The sequence below is a fragment of the Ailuropoda melanoleuca genome, chromosome 15 (genome assembly GCF_002007445.2).
Source record: "Ailuropoda melanoleuca isolate Jingjing chromosome 15, ASM200744v2, whole genome shotgun sequence".
NCBI lineage: Eukaryota > Metazoa > Chordata > Mammalia > Carnivora > Ursidae > Ailuropoda > Ailuropoda melanoleuca.
In genome coordinates this window covers 45228349-45251841 of record NC_048232.1, presented here as the reverse complement: position 1 = coordinate 45251841, position 23493 = coordinate 45228349, and the positions used below count along the sequence as shown (strand labels likewise).

At 45.9% G+C, this 23493-nt stretch overlaps 2 protein-coding genes across 2 annotated transcripts in view; one reads left to right on the top strand and one right to left on the bottom strand.

The window, feature by feature from the left end:
- The window catches only part of PTPRB (protein tyrosine phosphatase receptor type B), a 110049-nt gene that overhangs the window by 62257 nt on the left and 24299 nt on the right, over positions 1–23493 (top strand). The window contains exons 14-21 of the mRNA XM_002915613.4: positions 695–958; positions 3154–3423; positions 6803–7066; positions 8877–9140; positions 9880–10161; positions 14717–14995; positions 15509–15658; positions 17722–17965. Coding sequence (XP_002915659.2) covers positions 695–958; positions 3154–3423; positions 6803–7066; positions 8877–9140; positions 9880–10161; positions 14717–14995; positions 15509–15658; positions 17722–17965 — 2017 coding nt within the window. The remainder of the gene's footprint in view (positions 1–694; positions 959–3153; positions 3424–6802; positions 7067–8876; positions 9141–9879; positions 10162–14716; positions 14996–15508; positions 15659–17721; positions 17966–23493) is intronic.
- KCNMB4 (potassium calcium-activated channel subfamily M regulatory beta subunit 4) overlaps positions 21302–23493 on the bottom strand; it is a 111495-nt gene continuing 109303 nt past the window's right edge. Inside the window, exon 3 of the mRNA XM_034644450.1 lies at positions 21302–21401. Within this exon, the coding sequence (XP_034500341.1) occupies positions 21317–21401 (85 nt within the window). The 3' untranslated portion in view covers positions 21302–21316. The remainder of the gene's footprint in view (positions 21402–23493) is intronic.

Below are 23493 nucleotides of genomic sequence, written 5' to 3'. Positions count from 1 at the left end.
GTTTGGGTTGAGATGTCAGGGTGAAAGGGAGATGGCAAGAAGCGAGGTTATCTTGTTGGTGACCATGATGTTGTCCAAGCTGGATTGACAGCAGTAAAGCACAATGTAGGGTAGAAAGCTTTTAGAGAAATAGCGTTGGATGGATGTGAGTAGCTGGTGCTTGTGAGGCACATCGGTTAAATAAAAATAACTCTATTGGCTGGGTTTCCATTGGAACTCTGTTAGGAATGTTGTTATGATCGTTAACGTTTATTGACAGTTTACCATGAACCAAACCCATGGCAAAGCACTTTATGTGGACATTTTGTTCAATCCTCACAACTCTGTGGGCTGGTCACTATCACTGTAATTGCTATTTTTGTGATATCGGAAGAAACTGAAACTGACAGAAGGTAAGTAATTTGCCTATAGTCCCCCAGCTAGTAAATGAGGAAACCAAGACTTGGACCAAGGCACTCTAACTAGCCCCTCTCTACTACCGGCATCCTTCATTTCTACTTGCTGGCTTCGATGTCCCTCTAAATTTCCCCGATCAAATTCAGTTCAGGCAGAAAAGTCCAAGAAAAGTGGTACCAATATATGAATGTGAATTCTTTTAGTACATGCCAAAATATAAGAAGCGTGACAATTTTGGTTGAAAATTTCCACAGTTCATTCTCTAAGTGATGACTTTTAAATTTATTTTCCTTTTTAGTTCCAAGCGCTGTCAAAAATATTCACGTTTCTCCCAATGGGGCGACAGACAGCCTGACAGTCAACTGGACTCCTGGTGGGGGCGATGTTGATTCCTACACAGTGTCAGCGTTCAGGCAGAATCAAAAGGTTGAGTCTCAGACTATCTCCAAACACGTCTCAGAGCACACATTCCACAGGCTGGAGGCTGGGGAACAGTACCAGATTGTGATCGCCTCGGTCAGCGGGTCCCTAAAGAACCAGATAGATGCAGTTGGGCGGACAGGTAAGTGCCTACCTGGAGAAGAGCCAGATTGTTCTCCATAATGGGACAGCAGATGGACTTACTTAGCTATTCACAAGTCAAAAATATCCAAATTTGAAGTCATAATTCAATGTGGTTTCAAGAGCCCTTTTTCATATTTTCTTTTTGCATTTTTCTTTCTTAAAAGAGATCTTCAGAACAAATGAAAGGTAATTAGGAGCCAAATCATCTGAATAAATTTTCATACCTGCTGAAGGATATAAAAACTTTAGTTTTAATAAGTAGATTTCTGTAATTATTTACATTAACTATTTACATGTAAATATTTACTATTTTCTGTAAAATTTACCCTTCTCAAATTTTTTTTAAATGGACACCTACACCATTTACTTCATCTGTTATAAGAACGAGTAACAAATCAAGGAATAAGGTGTCTCTTTATATTAATATTGCCAGTAACATTACCTTTAAAACACAAATAAGCTAAAAGTACCTGCTATCTGCCAGGCATTTAAAATGATTTCTAGTCACACTAGAAGATAGAGATCATTCTTTCCATCTTACAAATGAGGAAAGTAAGGCTCAGAAAGCTTATAAAACATTATCAAGGATGCGTGTAGTAAGACTGAGAGCTGTAACTCAAATCTAGGTCTGTCTGGACCTAGACCTTATGCCTTCTCTACTGTGATACAATACTTATCAGATGCCTTCCATTCCCATAACCACTCATTTAGCTGTGGGGCCTGGGCTTCTGTACTGTGCCCTCCTGTGTCTCTATTTCATATATGTGTCTCTCCAACCATATGCCAAGCACTATGTTAGAAAGTGGGAATTCAATAGCAAGATAGATAGAGCCCCCAACCTCAAGAAGTGTATAATCTAATGAGAGAGACAGAGAAATAAAAAGACAATTACAACGTGATAACTTCTAAAATAAAAAAAATAATGGGGTGTGTCAGGAGCAAACATGAAGAGTCAGGGAAGGCTTCCAGGAAAAAGTAGCATTTAAATAGACACTAAGAAGTCATACTGGTGACATGGATGTTGACTTGGTTCCCCCAGAAAAAACAAAGGCCTGGAGGTGAGAGAAAGCATGGCACATTTGAGGACCTACACACGGTGTGGTATGCTAGAATACAGATGAGCCATATGGCCAAGTAAGTAGATGGACCAAATCACGAAGAGCCTCATATGCCTTGTTAAGGTGTTTAGAATTATGGAGAGCCGTGGAGGGCCATTTGCATGGGGCTGCTATGAAATATGCCAGATATAGTGTGGGAGGTGAGGAAGCAAGGGTACTGGTCAATAATGTGGTGAGGGATGATATTGTCCTAGGGGAGCGGTAGTGGATAGAGAAGGGAGAGAAGTGGGTAGATCAAGGAGATACAAGTTTTAGGACATAGAAATAAAAGGCCCATGTTTGATTACATGTAGTAGAATAACAGTGACAACCCACGTTTCTGACTTGAACCAAGAGAAACAAAGGACAGTATGGAGGTTATGGGGAGGGAGCTGAGGAGTCCAATTTGGGCCTCTTGAGAATTGGATGGAACATGCAGGGAGAGATGTCATTTGCAAAAATAGAAGAGAGATCTGAACTGCAAGTTTAAATTTGGGAGTCGTCACCATATGGGTAACAATTCAAACCATGGGAGTGGATGAGATCTCCTAGGATTATGTAGAATGAGAAAAAATACAAGCCTAGGACAGAAAATATTATTAAAAATAATACTATTTTGCCTTTCACATCGGAAGCCATAGTGAAAAAAAATTATTATATACTACTGCTTACTTCAAGGCTGAAAGCTTTGACTTGAGTTCATCTTGAGAATGAAAGTCTAAACATAATTCAGCCATGCAAACTATATTCGCTGAATGTAAATTTCTTCAGCATCTTTCACTTTCTAGATACATACATATGAATCACTTTGCATATTTATCAGTGTCACTTTCACTAATTTTTCTACTTGTTTGACTTCAAGATCCTATCTCAATTCAGAGAAAATAATGGAGACTCAAAGCAGGTGTACAGATAATCCAGGCCAGACGAAATGCTCTGTCCTCAGGGCACGTGGAACGTGTCCACGCAGCACGAGTGGAGTGGTGGCATCCTCGTCTCTCTGCAGTTGATTTAAAGTTTTTCTCACCTGCTTTCTCAGTTGGTTTACCCTAAGTGAGGGCATCTGACAGCCATTGCTCCTCTTCTTCCTTTGCAGTCCCAGCATCTGTCCAGGGAATAATGGCAGACAATGCATACAGCAGTCATTCCTTAATAGTAAGTTGGCAAAAAGCTGCTGGCGTGGCAGAAAGATACGAGATCCTGCTTCTAAACGACAAGGGGACTCTTCTGAGGAACACATCAGAGCCAGCCGCCACCAAGCAGCACAAATTTGAAGACCTAACACCAGGAAAGAAATACAAGATACAGATCCTATCTGTCAGTGGAGGGCTCTTCAGCAAGGAAGCCCAGACTGAAGGCCGGACAGGTAATCTGCACGGCTTGTTGCATTGCCCCAGATCCCTCCTTGGGTGCCTGCTATTCCTTCAGAGCCGCAGGGTCAGAGGGATGAAGCCACACTGGGGGATGACAGCTATTTCTTGACACAGTGGGGACATTCACCGTGACTGACCACTTCTATATCAGTCAGCCTCTTAATACGGGCTTCAGCGTACCCCACTCCAGTTTAGATATATTGTTAAAACCTATGGCCGCTGTGATAAATTACCACCAACTTAGCAACTTCAAACAACACCAGTTTATTATCTGACAGTTCTGGAGGTCAGAAACTGAAAGTGGGTCCTAGGGCTAAAATCGAGGCATCAGGTATCAGCAGGATTGTGTTTCTCCTAGAGGCTTTAGGGGGAGATCCTCTCCTTACCCTTTTCAAAAGCTTCCAGAGGCCACTCACATTCCTTGGCTCATGTCCCCCTTCCGGCAATAGCATTGTTCCAACCTCTGTGTGTGTCACCATCTCTCTCTCTACTCTTTTGCCTCCCTCTTGCATCCTTTCAGGACTCGTGATTACGTCGGTCACCACCCAGACAATCCAGGCTAAGCTCCCTGCCTGGAGATACTTAACTTAATCACATCTGTAAGGTCCCCTTTGCCACATAAGGTAGCACATTCCCAGGTTTTGGGATTAGGACGTGGACATCTCTGGGGGTCATTATTCAGACAACAACACTGGTCTAATTGATGACTTACTCATTAAAGAGCTAGGTCTGAAATGGGGGTGTGGCCATGCTGACAGAGGTGTGAGGATGAACTAGGCATGCTTCGTCCTGGAAGAGCTGGCTGACTGGGGGCTGGAGGGGGGGGATGACAATACATTGTGATAAGGACTGTATAGAAGAAAGGATTGTCCAACATCAAGAGGAATGTGGAGCTCAGGTGGAATTGGGAGGGCTTCATAAAATTGACCTTTCAGTACTATCACGGAGGGTGAAACAATTCTGCATGTGGAGAGAAGGTAGAAGGACACCTGGTGCAGACAGACTGTCCTATGCCAAGACAGGGAGGTGTGAGAAGGACCAGTGAGAAGCCGTGGTAGATGAAGTGTGGGGGGCACGAAGGAGGGGTGAGGCGGGAGAGGCAGATTGGGGCCAGGTTGGAGAGTGCCTGGCATGCCTTCCTCGGGGGTTTATTTTTCATCTTGTAAGCCATGAGGAGACCATACAGGTTTTTCAGCCAGAGAGTGAGTGTTTTGTAATAAAAATTTATACCTTAAAAAAGATAAATCAGATGGCAACAGGGATAGATTGAATGGAGAAGAGACTCACTCATTAATTCATTTGTCATGAGCACCTACTATGTGCTAGGCAGCTTTCTAAATGCTGGATACACAGAAGTGAGTAAAACAAAACCTGACGGTCATGAATCTCATATTCCAGTAGGGAAGAAAGGCAACAAACAGTAAATAACTAGAGTGTAGTAGGTTAGATGATGGTGAATACCAAAGAGAAAATGAAACCAGGAAAATGGGATAGCAAGAGTCAAAGGCTTACAGTTTTGGACTCCTCGGATGTTTTTTCAAGAAGGTGATATCTGAGTAGGCACCTGAAAGAAGGGAGAGAAGGGGTTATGCAGGTATTTGGGGGAAGAGTATCCCCACGCAGAGCGAAGAACGAGGCAGAGACTCTGAAGCAGGAGTGTGTCTGGCCTGCTGGGCCAGTCAAGAGACCAATACAGCTGGAGCAGAGTGAGAACAAAGTAGGGGGATGTGGTCAGAAGGGTAGTTGAAGTCATAAGATGATTGCAGTTATAGAAATGATAAGGGTCAAAAGCTAAATTACCACAGGGGCCCTGATGAACAATAGTAGATACAGTCAAGAAATATTTCATTAGATAAGATGCCACTTAGTGTCTGAGTAGAGTACAGAAAAACAGAACATTCTGAAGTTGCTACCTGGGGTATCTGGTAGAAGACGATGCCATTAATTGAGATAAGAAAAGCAGGAGGAGGCCATGTCAAGGAGATATGGACAGGGTTCAGTTCCATACTAAGTTTGAGATGTCTGAATGACTTGTCGTGAGAGATGAGCATAGGTGATTCAAAATATGGCCCAAGCTCAGAAGAGTGAGCTAGAGATAAATATTTGAACAAAAATTCTAATTAAATCCATGTCTTAGTCTGTTTAGGCTGCTATAAGAAATAATGCCAGAAACTGGGTGGCTTAAACTACAAACATGGATCTCTCACAGGTCTGGAGACTGGAAGTCCAAGGCCAAGGCAGCAGCAGATTTAGGGTCTGGTGAGGGCCCAATTTCTGGTTCATAGATGGCGTCTTCTTGCTGTGTCCTCACGCGGTAGAAGGATGAGAGAGCTTCTGGGGTCTCTCCTATAAGGACACTACTCCCATGCATGAGAGCTCCACCCCCATGACCTCATCACCTCCCAGTGGCCACATCCCCTAAAACCGTCCCCTTGGGGGTTAGGTTTCAACATATGAATTCAGGGGTGGAGGGGACATAACTATTCAGACCATAGCAATCCACAGAGTGAGTGAGATCGGGTGCTCAGCTTGTGTTAGAGTATGAAGGGGACAAAGGCTGGAAGGATGGGAAATGTCAACTTTTAAGGACCCGACCAGAAGAGAGGGAGAAAGTGAAAGAGGAAGTGTTTGGAGTGGAGGGAGGAGAACCCAAGAGAGACCAAGGCAGGTGTCCTGTTCTGTTCCCACTGGTAGCCCAAGGCTTCCTTGGCGTTAGGCAGCACCTGTGCAAACAGTTCGGCAGAGGTCATTTCCGGGCTCCTGATCCCTTTGCCGACAGGTGCCCCTGAAGGCCAAGAGGGTTGTCAAATCCCAATGTCAATCTTTTTCTTTTAAAAAAAAAAAAAAAACAGATGGCTTTGGCTTTTCCTCTTGCTTTTCTTTCCTCGATCCCTGAATTGAATCTCCTCCTTCTGCCCGCTTTCTCTTTCTTCCCCCTTCTCTTCCTTCCCTGCTGCCCTCACCTCCATGGGCCATTCCTTAGCTTTTAGATGGGCCTCAGAGATAGTTTTTGATCTCTGATGTAGCTCTTAGTATTAGGAAAACATGTAGTCACACAGGTCAGATTAACAATTATTTCATACCCAAAAAATGTCTTTGAAGGTAATTTCCCATTACTGGTTTTTCTTTGTTCTCTGGTGGGTTTTTTGGGGGGCTTTTTGGTTTTGTTTTTGTTTTTTTCATTAACAGTGTCAGCATCAGTCATGCACCAAATTCAGTTTTCTCTGCTTTGGGGTCTCCATGAAGTTGATATGAAGGCAGAGACCATGTGTCTTGAGGGGCTGTGGAGTGTGTCCCTGTGGGCCTGGGGCCTGGGCTGTGTCAGGGGGGTGTGACAAATCTCAGTCTCACTCTCCGGCCCGACTTTCCCAGTCCCCGCAGCTGTCACCAACCTGAGGATCACGGAGAACTCCACCAGACACCTGTCCTTCAGCTGGACCACCTCAGAAGGGGAGCTCAACGGGTACAACATCTTTCTCTACAACCCAGATCGAACGCTTCAGGAGAGAGCTCAGGTTGACCCACAAGTCCAGAGCTTCTCTTTCCAGAACTTACTACAAGGCCGAATGTACAAAATGGTGATCGTAACTCACAGTGGGGAGCTGTCTAATGAGTCTTTCATATTCGGTAGAACAGGTAAGGCCCGGACCCAAGCAGGAACTTAAGAGTGGGGACATTGTCTCAGTATTCACTGGTTTTTCCATGATGTGTCCTTTGTTTCCTATTCTCTGCGTGGTCCTGCTCTCTATGAACTTTGTGACCTTCAGGCTTTTTGACCCTAAATCAGACCTTTGGTTCTGTACGGAGTAGCTTCTGCACAGGCTTCTGCTTTGTTGCCACCACTCGGGGACATCATGGGGTTTGGTGGGCAAATGAATCTGGCTCCTCTCTGTGCCAGCAAACTGCCACAAGAAGGTTGTAACCCACTGTGGTGCCATTCAGGCCGTGCCCCTCCGGTTCCTACAAGGCATGCGTGGAGTGAGGGGCAGGTCCGGAGAAGGGCCACTATGAAAAGGACCAAGCCGTGAGTGCTGCGTGACAGAAACACAGCACTGCATGAACCGAACACAGTGTTGAAGGAGAAGGAGAGAGAGAGACATCTGTCTGGGCGGCCAATAAGAAGCGGAATTGACTCTTTTTCCATAATTTGAGTTCATTATTTTACTTTTCTATTCAGTTATTTTTTTTTTCTCATTTGACAATAGATTTTGAGGGCTTTGTGTGCCAGCCACGGGGCTCACTGCTGGACTGTGACCATGAACAGTGTTGATGAGGTCCCTGACCCGCTGAGCTCACATTAGCGCAGGGAGGGGAGGGGGCATGACTTGGGAACACCTTCGAGTCTATGAAGGAAAGAAACAACATGTTGTGACAGAGAGACTTGATAGGACAAGATACTACTTTAGACAGAGAAAGCATTTCAGCGGAGCCCTGCAGGTGAGGGGAGCCCTGCAAGGACACATCCTGGGCGCCCAGCAGAAGGTCTCAGTGTGTTTGGGGGAAGGGAATGAAAGTGAGCAACGGATCCGGATCCGCCTAGACCCTGAGTAGAATTGCCTCAGTGTTACCACTTCCAGGGCCATCTGCCCTCTGCACATCTTCCCTTCTCTGCTCATTAATGTTTCAAGTTCCTCCATCAACAGACAACAGTCTTCACTCTCCAGAGAATAAGGAAGCTTACATACCCACGGGACAAGTGCCAGCGTGACTAAGTTACACAGTGGTAGACGTGACTGTTAACACTCTCTTCCCAAGTGAGGCTCGACCAATATAGACTTGGGCAGGAAAGAGCTGAGGGAACTGCGAGCCTACGAGAGGGTGGAGGGGACGCAGAGAGACCCACAGGGGATGTTAGGGCATGAGAGGCCTGGGTGTGATGGGCCACCCTGGAAGGGGTTGGGACCTTTTGTGAACACTTTCAGGGCCTTTTATAAGCTAAGTTGTAAACTATTTGACCAGTTTTAATAAATCATTTCTGAAGATCTCATTTTAGATGTTTATCAGATGACATGTGGCGGGCATACAGAAGTCACTACCTATGGTGCTTTTTTTTTTTTTTTAAGATTTTTTTATTTATCTGAGAGAGAGAGAGAGAGCACAAGCGGGGAAGCAGCAGGCAGAGGGAGCAGCAGACTCCCTGCCAAGCAGGGAGCCCGACGTGGGGCTTGATCCCAGGACCCCAGGATCAGGACCTGAGAGGAAGGCAGACGCTTAACCACCGACTGAGCCGCCCAGGTGCCCCTGTGGTGGTTTGTTTTATTTTAATTTGTACCACATCTCTAGACCACATGCCCCTAAAGCCACGCCCTGAAATACAGGCCGGATCTGACTCTGCAATGGGCACTAGTCACCTATATGCCCAACGTAATTCGTAGTCTCACCTGGAGGCCCAATGCCTTTGTTCCTAAGTCTTCTGTTCTTAGTAAAGGTTTTCACTCTGTTTAAGTCCCAGCTTCCGTGAGTAACCTTAGAGGATCCAACCGGAATATGACAGACAGTCTCTGGTTCAGCTGGAGTCCGGCCTCCGGGGACTTTGACTTTTATGAGCTGATTCTCTACAACCCCAATGGCACAAAGAAGGAGAACTGGAGAGACAAGGACCTGACCGAATGGCGTTTCCATGGCCTCGTTCCTGGAAGGAAGTACACGCTGTGTGTGGTAACTCACAGTGGAGACCTCAGCAACAAGCTCACGGGGGAGAGCAGAACAGGTAAGAAGCCCGGTTGCCAAAGGCTAGTATTGGTGGGACACATTCAAGATATGGTTTTAATAAGAAGGAAGGAAATCAGTAATGGTGTGGCACGTACTAGCCCCTGAACCTGGAAAGGCACTATAAACAGTGGATGAAGGGAACCGACCTTGTCCACTGTGCCATGAGAGATCTAGGAAAATGATCTAGGTCCTTAGCTTAGCTCTGCCACTTACCCATGCAAAGCTAGGAGGTCATTGAGATCTCTAAGTCTCAGTTTTCTTATCTGTAAAGTGTGGATAATCGTACACATCACCATTGTGTTGCTACGGGCAATGCTTCTTAAATATTTTATTTCCTGGGCATATGCAGATAATGTCAGTCTGTATGCCCCCCTGGGGTCAATGAACAAGGCTATCTGGACTTAATCGTCTGTGGACTGTAGCCCTCACACCTCCAAATCTGATGGAACCAATACCTTCACACACTTGTAGCCCATTTGGGGCCCACTCCTGCTCCACAGCTCCCTGGTAAGGAAACTCTGGTTACAAATATTAAAGAAAATGTGCATAAAACATTTGAGGACAGCCCCTGACACATAGTAAACACTATAGATAGAAGCTTCTATTATTAAGATTTTCGCATTATCTCTTCCTCTAAAGTACATTAAGGTATGTCTGATGTCACTCAGCTCTCTTATCTGCATATGTTATGGCATAGATGTGTTCATGTTATTTCTTTCATGTTTTCCTACATACAGCCCCAACTCCTCCCAGTCTTATGTCATTTGCTGATGTTACAAACACATCGTTGGCCATCACCTGGAAGGGGCCACCAGACTGGACAGACTATGATGATTTTGAGCTGCAGTGGTCCCCCAGAGATGCAATCACGGTCTTCAACCCCTACAGCAACAGGAAGTCAGAAGGACGCATCATATATGGTCTTCGTCCAGGGAGATCCTATCAATTTAGTGTCAAGACTGTTAGTGGTGACTCCTGGAAAACCTATAGCAAACCAATATTTGGATCCGTGAGGACAAGTATGACATGTTTTGTACTCTTGGTTCTCAGATGGAGGGAGGGGGAAGCATGTATTGTGACATCTTATTCCAGTGAGGCTTGGTTTAAATCCATATTTTTACTTGGGATTGGTTAGATGTGAATTCAGGCAGAAGTCATTATAGACTTGTTCATTCCTTCAACATTAAGAACAGTGGACAATAAATTATCTCTGCCCTCATGGAGTTGGTGCTTGAGTGGGAAGGAAGTGTGAGGGAGGAAGAATTTGGCTGTATAGAAACTCATGGTAGGGGCATCTAACCCAGTACAAGAGAGCTTCCTGGAAGAAGCAGCCTCCAAATCAAAACCTAAGTAAGTGTAAGATTCACCAGGTAGATATGGGGAAAGAAGTGGAGAATATTATTAGGTAGAGAATAAAATATTCCAAGACCAGGCAGCACAGAGGAACAGAAAGGAGTTTAGTTGACCAGAGCATAAAAGGTGAGGATTAGGAAAATCAGGTCATAAAGTGTCTTGAGAACCATGGTGGTGACTTTTACTTTATCCTCAATCCATTGGAGTCACTGAGGGATTTTCAGCCAAGATATCATAATCAGATTTGCACTGTAAAAAGTCACTCTGGGTACAGTGTTGAGTATAGACTCAAAGGGGCAAACTAGAAACAGATGGATCAGTTAGGACACATGACTATAAATCCTAAAGATAAAAATACTTCAACAATGAAATAGATACCAGTTTCTCCCCAAAGGCATTTTGGGATAGATAAAACAAACCTCAAAGAAACAAAGACTTTCAGGTTAGGAACCTCAATCCAAATATTTATTTTTCAGTAATATCAGTATGTGTAGTTTCTAAGATCAGATCAGATAGTTGGTGGTGTTTGATAAAATATATAGTTGAAAAGTAGAAATTTAAGCAGGTAGTTGTTTCACCTACTCAACAAACAGTAATGTTATTGTAATTATAGCTTGCTGTCCACCTTGTATCCAGAGAGCAGTTTGAGATGAAATAGTTGAGGGTCAAGAGAAATAGATGAAAAAGAACCAAGAATTTTCATTTACAACAAGCTCAGGATGGGTTTGGGGGGGCTTATTGTGGGCTGTGTGACACAGGTGTTCAATTTAAGAGCTCAGTAGAGGCTGGGCTGATCAGATGGCTTCTGGAGCACTGTATTCTGTCCTGGGTGCTGGGATTTAAGAGAGGCATTTACCAAATGGGGCCCGCCTACAAGGGGAGCAGCTGGCAGGAAGAGGGACTCAGTGTTGTGTTTTGTGAGAAATGGCTGATGAAACTTTGAGGATTGCATTAGTTAGGACTGGGTTTGGCTGTGGGTAACAGATTAAACAACCAAGAAGCTGATAATTCTCGTGTAGAATCATTCCACGACTCCCTGTCTCACACATACACTCCATCCATGATGAACAACTTGCAATTCCCGATCTCCCACCTTCCCACCCCTCCCAGCCCCACCCTGGGTACTGGGTTCATACTTTCCTCTGCCTGAAATGCCCCTTTCCCAATACGTTGGTGAGGTGTCGTCTCTGCCAGAAAGCCTTTGCTAACTCCTGTCCACCACAAACTCCAGAAAGTTGTCTAGCGCTCCACCCAGCACCTTCTTTCTCCATTTCTTCTGGTACATGCTCCTTTCCACCTTGTATTATGGCTGTTTTGGACTCCTCTCCCTTCCTAGAGGTTAGGGCTAATGCTTTATTCACTTCCGAACTGTTCACAGTCCCTGCAAGAGCGCCCTGCCCTTAGCAACTACTTATTTCTTAGAGAATGGGGATATGACCAGAGGTCTTAGAAGCCACGTGGGCTTGAGAGGCAGAACAGAGAGGGGAGAAAGAACTGAGGAAAAAGGTTGAAGCACATTTCCACATTGTTCTTTGAGCAAATTGTCAGAATTATGAATCCGGCAGGGTGTTTCTAAAGACTTGCCCTAAGGCTGAACAGAGAAGGTGTCTTCAGGTTCCAGGTGTGGTTTGGTTTGAAGGATTTTGAAAGATTAACAAGCAGTTAATGTTTGAAAAGACACAAGTACTGCTTGCCTCCAAGGCCAGTTCCCGTATCCTGAAAAATCTTCAGGTTGATTTTTTTTTTCCTCTAAATCATTCTTATCTAAACTGTTATGACTTAGCTAAATATTTTAGATCTTGATATGAAACACAAATTCATTCAATGATGCAAAGATGCCGAGTGTTTCAAAGTCATGATTGTTGAGGACAGAGGGTCCTCTGACAGAGGAGAAGGTGTCAGGAGAAGGGGGATCGTATGCCAAATCAGAACAACAGGTGCTGCCCTGTGAGGGATTACTAGGTCTCTGCATAGTTCCCAGAAGATCATTATGATCTAGTCTGCAAGCAGGGCTAGTGCCCGCGGCTCTGCAGGCACACAGGCCCCGTACTTAGAGGGACCCCGCACTCGGTTTAATTTTCTGCTGTCACCATCTTGAAATCTTAATAATATTTTGAACACAGGGCATTGCATTTTCACTTGGCACTGGACCCTGAAAGTTATGTAGCCAGTCCAGTCTACAAGGTTTATGAACAAACACATATTTTTTTCTTAAGATTTTATTTATTTACTTGAGAGAGAGAGCACAAGCAGGGGGAGCAGCAGAGGGAGAGGGAGAAGCAGGCTCCCCGCTGAGCAGGGAGTCCAGCTCAATCCCAGGACCCTCAGATCATCACCTGAGCCAAAGGCGGATGCTTAAGCGACTGAGCCACCCAGGCAATTAAAACATACATTTTAATTTGGGGAGGAAGGGTGGGTGGAGAAAAGAGAAAAGGATGAAATTTGTAACAGGGATGATAAAGACCCAAAATGAAATGGAAGGGTTTTTTCCTATTTGGTCAAACATAACTGTCTTTAGCTTTATTTTTTTAATCTATTCCCATATTATGCAGTGCTCTGTGAGCCTTTCTGATGGTTTGATGCCATCGATTAGTGCTATCCGAAAATTGTTACTGTATTTTCTGCTGTGGTCAATGAAACAATGGGCAGGCTTTTAAAATTAAGCATCTGTTAAGACTTCTGACTTGTGGAATGAACTAGAGTGCTCTAGACCTGGACCGTCAAGTTCTATTCAAGAGCCTGAAGGCTCCTCAGAAATTCCCAGGGACAGGGGACAAGGCAAGGGAAGTCGTAAGGAGGTCACCCCAGCATAGCACCCCAACTCCCAAGCCACACTTAAAGCACAGGACCAGAGCCCCTCTGATTTAACATTATTGGGGAACTGAGGCCTTTTCTTTTTTAAATGGCTCAGCTGCTAAAATTAAGAACTACTTATCGACGTCATACAATTTAGCTTCATCAGATGTAATTAGAGATGTAGGCACATCGCTGGTTGGGGGGGCCTAGGGTTTGGTGAGTAACCTGCGTGGCCAGGTCAGCTAGGTGCTTTTCTGTCTGACTGTAACTCTTACTCCTTGTGGAGTCACTCACAACCGCTCATGAGATCAGCTGCTCTTCGTTGAGTCCCTTCTGGGTCAGGCACTCTGTCAGGCAGAGGAAACTGACCAACCACGAGCATAGCAGGTGAAAGAGCGTGGTGTACACAGGGAAACCTTCAGCAGTTTCGGAGCCTGGAGGATGGCATGTGAGCGGGGAAAGCAAAAAATGGAAGGGGGACAGAGCCAGGGCCTAGAGGGTAACAAGGAAGCAATGCTGTGTCTTAATTTTCTCAGGAGAGCTGGCATTTATTGAGCAATTACTACCCCAGCCATGGTTTTCTAGCTGGCTGTGCCGGGTTCAACTCACTGAACCGTCACAGTCCCCACAGGAAGTAGGCACTCTTCATTTTCCCACTTGATAAATATGGCACAGACGTGGTAAGTAACTTGCTCCAGAAGCCACACCTGGTAAATAGAATCTGAATTCAGGCAGGCCGAGCTGCCCTTTTAACCTTTTGGCTACTCAGCCCCACCATCCATCTGACTTCTGCCCCTTAATTTTAGTGCCCACGCTAAATTTAGTATTTGGGTTTCTGATCACATTGGCACCCGGCGATTTTCTAAAAGGACAGCATTTTCATTTTTAAATGGCTCTCAGAGGTGGTCTGGGAAGCAGAAATTCCTTGGGAGAGCCCTAAGAATTTCTTTTTTCTTGAAAAGCAAGCCAAATAAATCTTGAGAATTACTTACGTCACTCTCAGAGCACATTGGGCCCAAAGAAGCTGAGAAAAAATAAATGTGTCTCCCAGAATTGTGACGTGTCTGTCCCTGTCTGCCCTGTAGAGCCCGACAAGATTCAAAACCTGCACTGCCGGCCTCAGAACTCCACGGCCATCGCCTGCTCTTGNATTCTCAGAGTGTGGTCTGGGAAGCAGAAATTCCTTGGGAGAGCCCTAAGAATTTCTTTTTTCTTGAAAAGCAAGCCAAATAANTCTCAGAGGTGGTCTGGGAAGCAGAAATTCCTTGGGAGAGCCCTAAGAATTTCTTTTTTCTTGAAAAGCAAGCCAAATAAATCTTGAGAATTACTTACGTCACTCTCAGAGCACATTGGGCCCAAAGAAGCTGAGAAAAAATAAATGTGTCTCCCAGAATTGTGACGTGTCTGTCCCTGTCTGCCCTGTAGAGCCCGACAAGATTCAAAACCTGCACTGCCGGCCTCAGAACTCCACGGCCATCGCCTGCTCTTGGATCCCTCCAGACTCTGACTTCGACGGGTATAGCATTGAATGTCGGAAAATGGACACTCAAGAAGTTGAGTTTTCCAGAAAGCTGGAGAAAGAGAAATCTCTGCTCAACATCATGATGCTCGTGCCCCATAAGAGGTACCTGGTGTCCATCAAGGTGCAGTCGGCCGGCATGACCAGCGAGGTGGTGGAAGACAGCACCATCACAATGATAGACCGTAAGTGTTCCTGGAGGTGACGCCCTGCGGGAGCCCCGCCAGCGCCGCACGGGCACGCAGCTCATCTCCGTGCTAGCGGGTCCTGTGCTCACTTGCAAAACAGAACCTGAAAGCCTCCAGCATACGGAGACGGTTCTCCGTGTGTATGGAAAGCATCCTGGCAGCGAACAAGTTAAACGACCTTCGAGTCCTTGAATGAGTTAGCGTTTCAGTACATCACCTGATAGAGTTAGAGCTCTCACGGAGCGTGGAAGCAGTTCGTGCTACAACTGCAGGAAATCCTCCTCTTCCATTGTGTTACATGTGTCTCTGGTAAATCACTTCCTCTGCCTGCTCCGCTCCCCGAGAGGAGGAGGAGATTTTCTTGATTGCAAGTTTTAAGTACACACACACACACACACACACACACACACACACTGATGTAGGTGAGTGGAGGCCTTCATGGCACTGATTGCTGTTTATATGGAAAAGCAGAGTCCTGACTCCCCTGGCTTCCTTCTCCATCCTTTTCAGGGCCCCCTCCTCCACCTCCACATGTTCGTGTGAATAAAAAGGATGTGCTAATCAGCAAATCTTCCATCCACTTCACCTTCAACTGCAGCTGGTTCAGCGACGCCAACGGGGCTGTGAAGTACTTCACGGTGGTCGTGCGAGAGGCTGACGGTGAGTGGCCACGGGCTCTCTGCTGCGAGACGCAGGAGCACTGTAGCAGAGCTCACCATGCCGGCTCTTTCTGTGACAAGTTTGGAAGAGCAGAAAACTCAGTTGTGATACACTTCTGCCCTATTCCCGTGGATGCTGGGAGATGGTACAAAAACCCGCTCAAAGGCTCTTTCAGCAGTAAAGCCTGTTATTCTCTGGATTTAACTGTGAAATGGGTGAACGGTCATACTATTAACCACAACAATAGTACAAATACCCCGCAGGTATAGAGGCTTGGTGACGGGCCAGGCTTGTGGGAAGAGCATCAATTCTGCGTTGATTTGCAGTCCTCTGCACCGCTCATTCAGGGCTGATCGCCACTTTTGGGTTCTGCCATCGAGCAGCCGTAAATGTCAGTGTCCTCCCCGCCCCAATCTCAAACACCCCAAGGAAGCACACTCTTCCACACCACCCACCGATTCCCAGAAAACATTCAAGAGCTAAAAGGGGGGGGAAAAGATGATCCCAAAAGGCCTTCTTCCTTTCTCTCTTGAATTTTCAACAGTAAATTTCGTTTTCTAGTCGACTAAATTATTCGATGTCTACCTAATTCCTACAGGCCAGGCAGATACTAGGTAAGAGTTCTAACAACGTGCGTACATCATATATTTGATGTGCCTTATGTTTTCCAAAATCGTTTAAGGTGTTACACATCCCTGGCTATTTTAACCCATTTGTGGGCAGAGAGGAACTTTAAACCTGACAAATGCTGGAGCAGTTTCTAGGCTAAACAGTATTTTAGTCTCATGGGGTATCTAATGGTCTGTGTGCTTTGACATTTTATTTAATTGTACTGAACTTGGTTATGCATAATTAATTAAATAATTTCAAGGGTCAGGGGTGCATCCCAGGTTTCCTTACATCTCATAAATTGATGTATTTACTTAGATCTACAGATAAGGATTTAAGAGAGAAATCAGTGAACTATGGAGAGATTTTTAGATTTAATGAAGATGCAGTGGAGATAACGGTTTACTACGTGAATGTAAGGCAGTGACCGAAAGGAAGCCACACCCCAGCAGGCAGCCTGTGTTCTCCAGCCTTGTGTGTTTCAATTATTGATGTCCATGGAGATGGGCTGTGCTCCCCTGGTGAGCTAAGATAACAATCCATCTCATATAAATGTCATTCATAGCATATATGTACATCCGAAAGGCAACATTTCTTTTCAGTTACTGCCAACAAGGTAATATTTCCAAGACCCACTCATTTTGAACAAATTTTATTTAACAAGAGTCCAGGATGTGATGAACCCCTGCAATACCACCTCTTCAAGTGTGTTGTAAATGGTATCCTAGCTCTATAATATTTATCTTCCTAATTATGCTTTCCTCCAGCCAACATCAAAACGAGTTTGCAGTGCCAAAATACATAGCAGGCTGGGTGGACAGGGAAGAGTTCTGGGAAGCGTGCTGCAGGAGGGGCCGGATTCGAGCCAGGATTAAACTGTACGCAAGATAACAGAGAGCTGTACACGGAGCCACGGTCAGACTGGGTGTGGCACGTGGAGCGTGCCTGTGGGTGACTGCTCTGGCCTTGAACTTGATTTCTCTTATCTCTTCCCTATTTCCAGGCATCGGGATTTCCTTATTAGCTCAGCTACAGTGGTCATTGGCAAGGCAGGGAGCTTATTGAGTGGGCTGACTCTGGCAGTGGGGAGTGTCCAACTTTCAGGAGTTCTGGAACACATTTATTATCTGATGCAACGAGTTAACCGCTCAAACACACGTATTTTATTTCCTAGAAAAAAGATGGCGTGTGTGTGTGTGTATAAATACATGTACATGTGTGTATAAAATGTATATATACACACTCTATTTTTAATTTTTACTTTAGAAGAAGTGGATAAAAATTAATTTCATGAGGAGACTTTCACGGCGCCCTTCCAGATCCAGGTGTCTGCCCTTTGGAGCCGACCGGAGATGGTGGGGGAGAGGAGGCAGGCTGAGAAGCCTAGGGAGAAATCCCTGGGGTCCCCGAAGTCCTGCGGAAGTCAGTGGTTCACCATGGTTTTCTCCCCGCAGGCAGCGATGAGCTGAAGCCGGAACAGCAGCACCCTCTGCCTTCCTACCTGGAATACAGGCGCAACGCCTCCGTCCGGGTCTATCAGACCGACTACTTCGCCAGCAAGTGTGCCGAAAGTCCTGACAGCAACTCCAAGAGCTTCCACATTAAGCTTGGAGCAGAGATGGAGAGCCTGGGTGGAAAATGTGATCCCCATCAGCAAAAATTCTGTGACGGGCCGCTGAAGCCGCGCACTGCCTACAGGTTAGACGTATGACCATGATTTTGCGAGAAGGGACATGCTGCAGGAGCGGGGGCTCCGCTGTCTGGGTGTCTGAGGCATGTGAGCTCCTGTAGGTTACTAACCAACGTTGCCACAGTGCTGTGCATGTTCCTGGGTAATTTATAAAAGTTGTGTTCCTGCCTCCATTCGTACGCAATGTGTAAAGAAGGCCTTCGGCATTGCTCAAAACCTCCAGTTCATTACACAAAGAATTGAAGGCTCTTAATAGATCGTTCTTTCTCCTCAGACGTTTTTAGTACAAATCAAACAATTTATTTACTCTGTTAATGACTGAAAATATCCACACAGAAAGATTGAGTTTAGGGAGACCCAAGAAAGATGAGGTTTCATCTTCTGCTTTTAGTGAGGGCTGAAGTTACACTTACTTGTTTATCTTCTAAGGCATAAAAAGATGAAAGCGCTCTTTGGTCCAGACAAAACTCTTGAAGGCAAAGGCTCCTGCATGAACAGGAGTGCCCCTTCCTCCTGCTAGGCTGACAGATGAGAAGGAGCAGCTGTTTGGTTTGGCCCCAGGAAGCACTACTGCAGCCAACAGGCCTCTCCAGCCATAGGAATTGGCAGTGCCCTTGGTCTGCACTGTGCTCCCCGAAAGCAAGTATAAGCAGAGGTACACAGCATCCCCAGCCAGAGTCCTCAAGACAAAGAGAATCTTGGCTGCCATCTTGGATGTAAGCTGTAGGCATCCAAGATGAATACTTCCGCAGAGGATGCGTTGTCTCTCTTGGGTGTTGGCAGAGCTGACCACCAATCAATATGGCAGGTTCTCTATGGGCCAGTGTCATTCTGGTTAGTCGGTGCCCGGGGCTTATTGACTCTTACATATTTTAAATATCACCCCAGGGTCTCCACAGAGACTTTTCTGCAGGGTCCAAGAGGAGACGATGACATGGCATCACACCTGAGAGCATGCTTAGCCCCTCCCTGGAATCGACACGGGCAGGCTGACGGTTTTCCTAACCCAGAAGACTCACTTTGGGCAGGAACTCTGTAGCTATACCTCTACCCAGGACTCACCACAAAAATGCTATTACCGCCCCATCCAAGGTCAGCATCTCCAGAGTAAACACACGCAAATGTAGTAGGGATGTTTCCTTCAAAAAGAGACCATATGAGCCTTCCTGAAGAAGGGGAGAGCTCAGACAGAGCAAAGGAGAAGTGTAAGAGGGATCAGAACAAGGAATCCTTCAGTTTCTATAAGGATCAAGAGATGCCTCAGCTCCTCGGTCACATGGGCTCAAGGAAATTTGAGCAAAAGTTTCCCACAGGCTCTATTCGATTTGGGAGTTGGTCAGTAGCGGCTGTTTTCTGTTTGTTTGCTTTCTGAAAGAGGGAGAGAAGATGACTCGTTACTACATTAAGAGAGGGACAATGAGAAGCTGTGGATGGCTCCCGTCTCGCCCCGAGCCCACCACTCCCAGCACATGCCTTCCCATCCCTAACAGCTGCCCCGGCCTGGGAGAGCCCGCCTGGTGTCCAGGTGCTGCCACTTTGCTGTGCGACCTTGGAAATGGCATTTCAATTCCCAAACCCTCTCTTCTCTCATCTGCAAAACAACACAGGAGGAATGCAGACGATCCCTCAAAACTGGTCCTGTCCCTTCTAAATTAAGGTCTTCCAGTGGTCCCCGTTACCTTCAGGAGTAAGTGAAGACTCCAGAGCAGGGCACAGAAAGCCCCCGCCATCTGCCTCCTGCCTGTCTCTCCTGCTCTGCCTCCCACCGTCTGCCTCGAGTGCACCTACCTGCCTTTTGTGACCCCTCACTCGGAGTTCCTTTAAATACGACATGCCTCTCTTACACCTCTGAGCCGCCACAAGTTCTTTTCACTCTATTTGGGATGCCTTCCCCTCTTTTGACTGGCTGCTGCATCCCTTCATACACTTCCAAAGCCAGTCAGCCCTCAACGAGCACACGTTAGCCTCCCTACCCCCAGGAACCAGTCAACCCAGCACCGCACTGGGCAGGTGGCCCCCGCTCCGCTTCCCGCAGCAGCACTCACACCCTCCATCCCTCCAGTCCTCCACTCACCAGCATCTCTTAGCTCTTTCTTCACTAGACTGCGAGAGTTCGCGGTCTGATCGAGGAGACAAAACAATATGGCAAGTACCCGGCCCCAGACAGGCGCTCATTCAGTGTTTGTGAACAAATAAAGGAATGAGCCAAGATGCTCCATGAACAGCTGCACGCTCTTATTATATCTTAATCAACTCATGCCATACTTATTTGCTTTCTAGAACATAACTGTCCTATATTTCCCCGCATTTGGTTCAGTCCCATGAAAAGTATGCCGGGCAAATGATGCTTGACGGCCTTTCAGAGTAGGTGGGGGAACCACATGGTAAGCGGTGTCCTGTGCAGCCGCTGACCCCAGCTTAGTGCAGTCAGAGTTCTGCCTGTCTCAAGATGCTAGTAGCCACAGTGACCCTCAGTGCTGTCAGGCTTCCCCAGAGAGAATAGGTAGACAGGAGAGAACACGGGGGTGGGGTGGGGAATAGGATTGAAAAGAAATGGCAAATGCTAGGTTTAGCTGCTGTGCAATTTTTTTATGTCAATGAATCTAATGTGTTCCCGTTTGTTACTGGGTTCCTATTATCCGGGTGTATAATTAGGGTCATTCCATATGGGAAGAGAAAGAGCAGATCATGATGGGTGGGAGGCAGTTTGGAGGTTAGCAAAGTGCTGATCTGGTTTTGTTTCTATTCCAAATAGAATAGTGATGTGACCACCATCAGGGAGCCAGCTTCTGTTGACCTCATTTTCCCCCAATGAAGGAAATTGAACCACATGATCTCTAACTTTGTGCTATAGATTTCTGATTCTGGACACATAGGAAGTTGAAATCATTACTATCATACGTCTGTTTATTAAAATAATCTTATTCATGTATATATACACAGAAGGTGCCTATAAAATACAGGCAGGAATGTTGAAGGACATGAGGGTAAATAAATGCTGTCAAGGTTCAAAAGGCTTCTGGAAGGAGGTAACATTTTCGCTGAGCATTAAAAGGTGAGGGAGGACTTGAAAATATGGAGAGAGGGACAGACGGAGATTCCGGTGGAAGGAAGAGTGGGAGCCAAAGTGCAGAGGAAGAAATACACAGACTGTTTAGAGAAGAGCAAAGAGTCCAGTTTCAGATTGTGGGGAGAGCATGAGAAGAGGCAGCAGGGAAGACAAGCGCAGGAAGACAGGACGGGACAGGATCCGGAGGGCTGCTAGGTGCTGAGCTAGGCAAGTGGTGGTGGTGTCCGTTTTTGGAAAGGGTGTAAGAGCAGAGCTCCTGTTGGTCCGCCAAGTTTAAGGTAATCCTCTATTAGGTCATTCTCTCCTTTCTGGGTTCCTGAAGGTCCTTCTTCTTCTGGATCCATATTGTATTTTGGGTTTTGCACCTAGAATTTCTGAGCAGAACATGTCAAGGTTGTTAACGTCCAGTGTTTTTAATTTACAAACTAGGAAACCGAGGCATAAAAACTTTAGGGACCATTCATCTAATCAGGAACAGAGTGCTAGCTAGACCACAGACCCTCTGCTTCCTAGCCTGGGCCCTTTTTACCATCTCTCCCTCAGAAGTCAGAGCCGTTAAGCCAAAACTAAGCCGAGAGGAAATAAGAGAAAGAAATCTGGACTAGGATTCAGAAAATACAGAGTTTGGTTCTCATACACTGGCTTCTCTGTGATCTGGAACAAGACACGGAATCTCTCCAAGCTTCAGGTTCCAAATCTCTGAGGCAATATCATAAGCTCCCTCGTTACATGGGAGAAGTTGGAGATGGTCACATAGAACCATGTTTGTGAGAGTTCTTCCACGCTTATAAATCGCGATACCAATATAAGAAACTCCACCAGAGAGACTCAGTTCAGTCTGCAAAAGTACATGCATTAGCAGCACGCACCGGCTCCTCACCTTCCCACTCAGCACAAGCCGACTGCTTGTTACCCTTCAGGGATATCTCATGATACTTCCATCAACAGCCTGTTATTCCTGGAAGTACAACTTTCGACTGGAAAGTAGCTTTTAGAGATGGAAATTATAGATGTGGCTGATCAATATTGTCCTGCTCGTTTTATAAGATTGCATTTGGACGGGGGCGTGAGTTAGAAGGAGGGGCAGAGGGTCAGACTGACTAGCCGTGGCCTGATACTATTTCAGCATTATTACAAGGCATGCCCAGAAACTTTTGGTTTAAACAAATCTAGATTTTTTTAAAAAGGAAAAAGAGACTTTCATTCACTTTCATAGGATTTCAATTAACACAGGGAAAGTTTCGCCCCTATAAATCAAGCCTGATTGTCTCAGCAAATCTGCAGTTGAAGAGCTCACTACCTAATGCATCAGCTCATACTCTAGATGTTACAAAGTGACTTTATGTTCCCAGACTACACCTCCATGACATTTCAGCCAATTGGGCTTCACTCTACCTTCAAGAAGAAAAATAATGATGTCTGTTTCCTCTTCTACATGAGAATTCCTTAAATCTGAAGTCAACCATCATGTTCCACTAAGTCTTTTCTGGTTAATCACCTAGAACGATCTCTAACCCTTCTAAGATATGTCCCCAGAAACTGAGTGCAACCCTCCAGACTGGCCTGACTCACCCACAGAATATGAGACCAAGGTCCTCAGACAAGGACAATAGACTTTTCATCCAGTCTGAGGTTACAAATTTATCTTTTCGTAGCCGCATCTTGCTGGCTTACTGAATTTAGGGCCAGCTAATCTCTGGGCACCATCCCACATGGACATGTGGATGGCCACCTCAGCAGCTCTCCTCCCCAGGTGACTAGAAGAGCCCCAAGTGTCTGCTGGAGAGTTCTAAATCAATGTCTCACTGTCACTCTAAATCCCACACAGCCCACGCAGAGCTCTTCCTCTTTTCCCCAGATTAGTTCCCCATTTTCATCAGTTATGCCATTATTCTCTCAAGAGGCCTGAGCTCAAACTTTAGGCCCATCTTGAATTCCTCCCTTCTCCTCTTCAGGCTGGGCCCCATCTGGTCCTTCCTCTCAGTGCTTTCCCCCTGTGGTTCCTTCTGCTGGAACACGAGCATGGCTGCTTCCCACACTCTGCTCTGATTTCTATCCAGGAGCCCTCCACTGACCGGGCTGAATGGGGCAGTTCCCCATGCCCATCTCCATCGCTAGCCATTTCCCTTACTCTGCTCTTTTGTTTTTCGTGGTACCTATCACCATCTGGCATATTAAATTTGTGTATACGTCATCTGACCTCTGATACTAGAACATATAACCTCTGGGATGGTAGGGACTTTACTGTGTCCCTTGCAGTATCCCCAGATCCTAGAACATGGACTGGCACATAGTAGGGGCTCAGTAAGCATTGGATGAACGAATGAATAAATGCATGAATGAACCTGGGTCTATCTGATTCCATAACTCATGTCCTGCCTAGCGTGCATATGGACCAGGTGCCCACCCCGTGGCTCCTGGAACCCATTTTCTGGTCAGCTTTACTGTGGTCAGCCACTTGCACTT